The following is a 4,802-nucleotide window of genomic DNA, read 5'->3' on the forward strand; positions in this document are numbered from 1 at the left end:
ACCTTGAAGTGAATCTACTATCTCTATTATAGATAATGGATATAGGAACACCATGCAGTCGTACGATCTCCCGAATATATGTTCTTGTAAGTTTCTCCATCTTGTCAGTTTCTTTGATCGGCAGCAAGTGTGCAGAATTGATGGTCAATCTATCGACAATGACCCAAATGGTATCAAGCCCACCAATTGTCTTGGGCAACTTGGTTATGAAGTCCATCGTGATCCGCTCCCACTTCCATTCTGGTATTTCCGGTTGCTGTAGTATTCCTGAGGGTTTCGGGTACTCGACCTTAGCCTTTGCGCAAGTAAGGCATTTACTCAGGAAGGTAGCAATATCTGCTTTCATGTTTGGCCACCAGTATAGTTTCTTAAGATCCGGATACATTTTATCTGAACCTGGGTGGACGGAATATCGAGTGTTGTGCACCTCGGTCATGACCAACTCTTTGAAGCCACCGTGCTTCGATATCTAGATTCGGTCCATTATGTATAAGGCTCCACCACGTTTAACTTCCAAGGTCTTATCCATCCCTCTCAGGGATTCACCTGCCACATTTTCAGGTTTTAAGGCTTCGAGTTGAGCCTCCTTAATTTGTGTGGACAGATGCGAGTTGATAGTCATAGTCAATGATTTGACTCTTTGACAATAATATTCTTTCCAACTTAGGGCGTCTGCTACTACATTGGCTTTACTTGGATGATAACGAATTTTGCATTCATAGTCATTGAGTAGTTCGACCCACCGTCGTTATCTCATGTTGAGCTCCTTCTGATCGAATATGTGTTGAAGGCTCTTGTGGTATGTGAAGATAGTACTCTTTGTACAGTATATGTAGTGTTTCCAGATCTTCAGAGCAAATACAACTACTCCTAACTAAAAATTGTGTGTCGTATAGTTGACTTCGTGTGTCTTAAGCTGACGAGAGGCATAGGAAATGACCTTTCCTCTTTGCATAAGAACACAACCAAGCCCTTGGTTGGATGCATCGCAATACACGACAAAATCTTCTATACCTTATGGGAGGGATAATATCAGCGCGGTACACAAGGCTTGTTTTAGTGTTTTGAAAGCCTTCTCTTGTTTCTCTTCCCAGTTAAAGGACACACACGTTTCTGGGTCAATGAAGTAAGCGGTTTCGCGATGCCAGAGAAGTTTTGTATGAACCTGCGATATTAGCCTTCGAGACCTAGAAATTGACGAATTTCAGTAGGTGTCATTGGTGCTGACCAGTTCTCAATGGCCTTGATTTTGGAAGGGTCCATGTGAATTCTCTTCTCAATAACAACATGGCCCAAGAATTCGACTCTTTGGATCCAAAATTTGCATTTAGAGAACTTTGCATAGAGCTTCTCTGAACGTAGTGTTTCTAAGATCAACTATAGGTGTTTACTATGCTCCTCTACACTACGAGAATATATAAGTATGTCATCAATGAATACGATGACGAACTGATCTAAATAATGTCAGCACACCCTATTCATTAGATCTATGAATATCGCGGGCGCCTTGGTCAATCCGAAGGGCATCACTATGAAATCGTAATATCCACAGCGAGTTCGGAATGTTGTCTTCAGAACATCCTCCTCAAGCACTCGTAATTGGTGATACCCGGATCTTAAATCAATCTTTGAAAAGTAGCTTGCCCCTTGTAGTTGGTCGAATAAGTCGTTTATGTGAGGAAGAGGATAACGATTCTTGACGGTTAGCTTGTTGAGTTCTCTGTAGTCGATGCACATACAAAACAATCCGTCTTTCTTCTTCACGAATAAGACATGTGCTCCTCATAGTGAGAAACTTGGTCTAATAAATCCCTTGCTGAGCATTTCGTTAAGTTAACCGGATAGTTCCTGCATCTTTGTTGATGCTAGACGATAAGGAAATTTGGCTACTAGGGTACCTCCTGGGACTAAATCAATTCTGAACTCGACTTGGAGTTGCAGGGGTAATCCTGGTAGTTCTTCTGGAAAGATGTCGGCAAAGTCACGTACTACCGAGATGTTCTTCAGGACTTTGGTTTCTCAGCTCGTATCGACAACGTGAGCAAGGAATGCAATATATTCCTTACGCAAGTACTTTTGGGCTTGAATACTTGAGATAATAAGAAGGCTCGTGTCGGGTTTGTCGTCGTGGATTATAAGAGTTTCGTTAGATGGAATATTAAGGCGAACAACTTTTTCATAACACATGATGACGGCACGCTGAAGACTCAACCAATCCAACGATAGTTAGATGAAATGGATTCTTAAGGTATCAAATGATATTTAGATGAAATGGATTCTACAAATCCGGGGAAAAAATGAATTATGTTTCAGGTTAGAGATTCCATGGAACAGAATGTTAAAACTTAATATAAAATCTCAAGAGTGTTAAGAATCGACATTGTTCCCCTTACCAACCTATATGGATTAGTTTTCAAATCCCATCTAGTACAGTGACATAGCCTTGAAGAATAATCCATTGAGTGTAGTTTATCGTTCAAAATAAAGAAAAATGCGTAAGACGAAACAAATTCAGAATAATTACAAAAGTAGCGGAATTGAAACAAAATATTACATTTAAATCCAAAAAAATTTATTCACATACTAATAGTAAATTTTGTTTAATTCAAAATGCCATAGCTTATTATTGATCCAAAAACAACAAAACAAGAAATAATCCAAGCATTAATTATATGGTCCCTCATTAGTAATTCAACTACCAATACTCAATTTTGATAACTCCAGCGACAGGGTTGGCAATGGATTCAAATGCTTCTTTAGAAAGGTCTAGGGTTCCGCCACAACCTGGACAGTGATCAACAACTTTAACAGTAACTGTTTTACCATCATAGCATGGGTGAGGGACTGCATTTGTGGCACCGGTGCATTTAACTGTGAACATCTTTCCGCAAATGGCACCTCCATCCCACAATGGATCACTTGCTGCGGCAATCATCACTCCTTCTGGGGTGCTCCCATAACATGCAGATGCTATTTCAAAAGTTATTTACACAACTTACGTATGTCAGCATCTAAAATAATTATTTCATATATCTATACTTCTTATAGATCCACTCCATATTACATAAACGTGTATGCTTATATATTAAAGTATGTATATGTATATATGTGAACATATCATGTAATCATAATGGTTAATCCTAAACCATTTGTAGCGGGGGAAAGAGTAAACACTTACGAGTATATTGTTGGTAAAAGGTGGCAGTGCCTGGAATTGCAATAGCCATTGAAATAAGGGTTGAAACGAGAACAATAATGAAGAAAATTGACTTCATTTCTTCAAATATTACTATTAGCGTGTTATAATAATGCATTGTAATTTATCTATCTGGGTACTTTATATAGATAAACTTATATACAGAAACAGTAATACTACTTAGTAAATATAGTTATGGCTTTCGTTACTATATAGTGTATTTATTATGAATAATTAGGATTATACAATGTAATGGTCTGTTACAATATGGACACTACACTTAATATAGTGGTTGGCATCCTCTCAATCTGGTATTTCACATCTTAATCCAACAATTACATTTTGCATATTATTTGAATATCACACCTTTTTGAAAGACTCTCTCTCTCTCTCTCTCCAACTCTCTCTCTCTCTCTCTCTCTCTTGTAAGCCACCAAGTATTAAACTTTTCTTTCAATATAAAAAAATTCTTCACCATCTTACTGCCCAAAAAGGTAAAGATATCAAATAGATAACATATAGTTGTTATTCACTATCTTACTTGTTATTAATATTTGAAAAATATATTTTGGTTTGTGTTTTATAGATATTAAGGAATTAGTATATGTTTTCATGTAAAAGATATGTAAACCTAGAATTACATTACTAGTTTAAAATTTAATGAGGGTATATATATATCTTGATTATGAAAATCTTTAGAATTGTAAGTGCAACATTGACATTGCCCCAAATTTAATATATATCATAAATATATTGCTTAAACAAGTATAAATTTGTGTCCAAACATGTAATGTCTATTATAAAATTAAAACTAGAAAAATAGTTATAACCAAAATATGATACTATAAATATAAAACTATAAGAAGTCTTTCATGGACGTAAAAAAAACATATAGATCAAATTAGGAATTCATGACAAAGACCAAATTAAAAATATATATATAGTCGCTACCGAATTCTTTAAGATGTATCGACACCAAAGTTTGAATCCTAGTTGTGACCAAATTCTCTCGGAAGTATTTATAAAAAAAGAATAAGAAGTAAGAAAACTCAAATCTTCATTATATAGTAGCTTTAGTTTAACATTAACTTGGAGAGCATCATTGCATCGAGCGAAGAAAAAAAAGTGTGATAATTAAATGAATGCAAAGGGCTAGTGTTTCAGTAGTGATTATCGAATGGAATCATGTATTAAATTAAATTTAAAATGATGACAAATAAGCTAACATATCCCATCATTTTTACGTGGATGATGTCCTCCTTATTAGATATCGTAGTACCAAGAGTAGTTTGGTAATCGCTTCTATTTTTAGAGTGTCTCATTTGTCAACAAAATTTGAAATAAACTAGACTAAAACATAGTTGCAGGGGATTAGAGGTGGTAAGATTGTATTTCAAAAAAAAATATATTAATTCCTTCTCATTAATATCTAAATAAGTTGGAAAAGGTGGTGATACTAAATTCTTGGTTGGAGAAGTGTTGCGATAGAAACTCCTTGAAATAGTGGTGGCCTTGCCTTTGTTGATTCTCTTGATAGAAAAAAAAAATATACAATGTTGAATTCTTGCATGACAATTATTGAATATGGAGTTGGTAGAGGTAGATT

General features: G+C 35.6%; 1 protein-coding gene across 1 annotated transcript; it reads right to left on the reverse strand.

Annotated features, from left to right (window-relative positions):
• Positions 1 to 2,695: 2,695 nt before the first annotated feature.
• On the reverse strand, positions 2,696 to 3,227 carry LOC145006995 (putative EG45-like domain containing protein 1). Its single transcript, XM_078966002.1, has 2 exons — positions 3,179 to 3,227; positions 2,696 to 2,970 (listed from the first exon to the last, which is right to left on the reverse strand). Exons 1-2 carry the CDS (start codon positions 3,225 to 3,227, stop codon positions 2,696 to 2,698), a joined length of 324 nt encoding a protein of 107 aa, XP_078822128.1.
• Positions 3,228 to 4,802: the final 1,575 nt, after the last annotated feature.

The sequence above is a fragment of the Lactuca saligna genome, chromosome 7 (assembly GCF_052625555.1).
Source record: "Lactuca saligna cultivar CGN05327 chromosome 7, ASM5262555v1, whole genome shotgun sequence".
Classification (NCBI taxonomy): domain Eukaryota; kingdom Viridiplantae; phylum Streptophyta; class Magnoliopsida; order Asterales; family Asteraceae; genus Lactuca; species Lactuca saligna.

Bases quoted from the DNA above. Each gene is read 5' to 3' on its own strand.
- LOC145006995 (XM_078966002.1), bottom strand. From the start codon at position 3,227: ATGGCTATTGCAATTCCAGGCACTGCCACCTTTTACCAACAATATACT. The intron at 2,971-3,178 runs GTAAGTGTTTAC...CTTTTGAAATAG, and splicing joins CTTTTACCAACAATATACTC to CATCTGCATGTTATGGGAGC.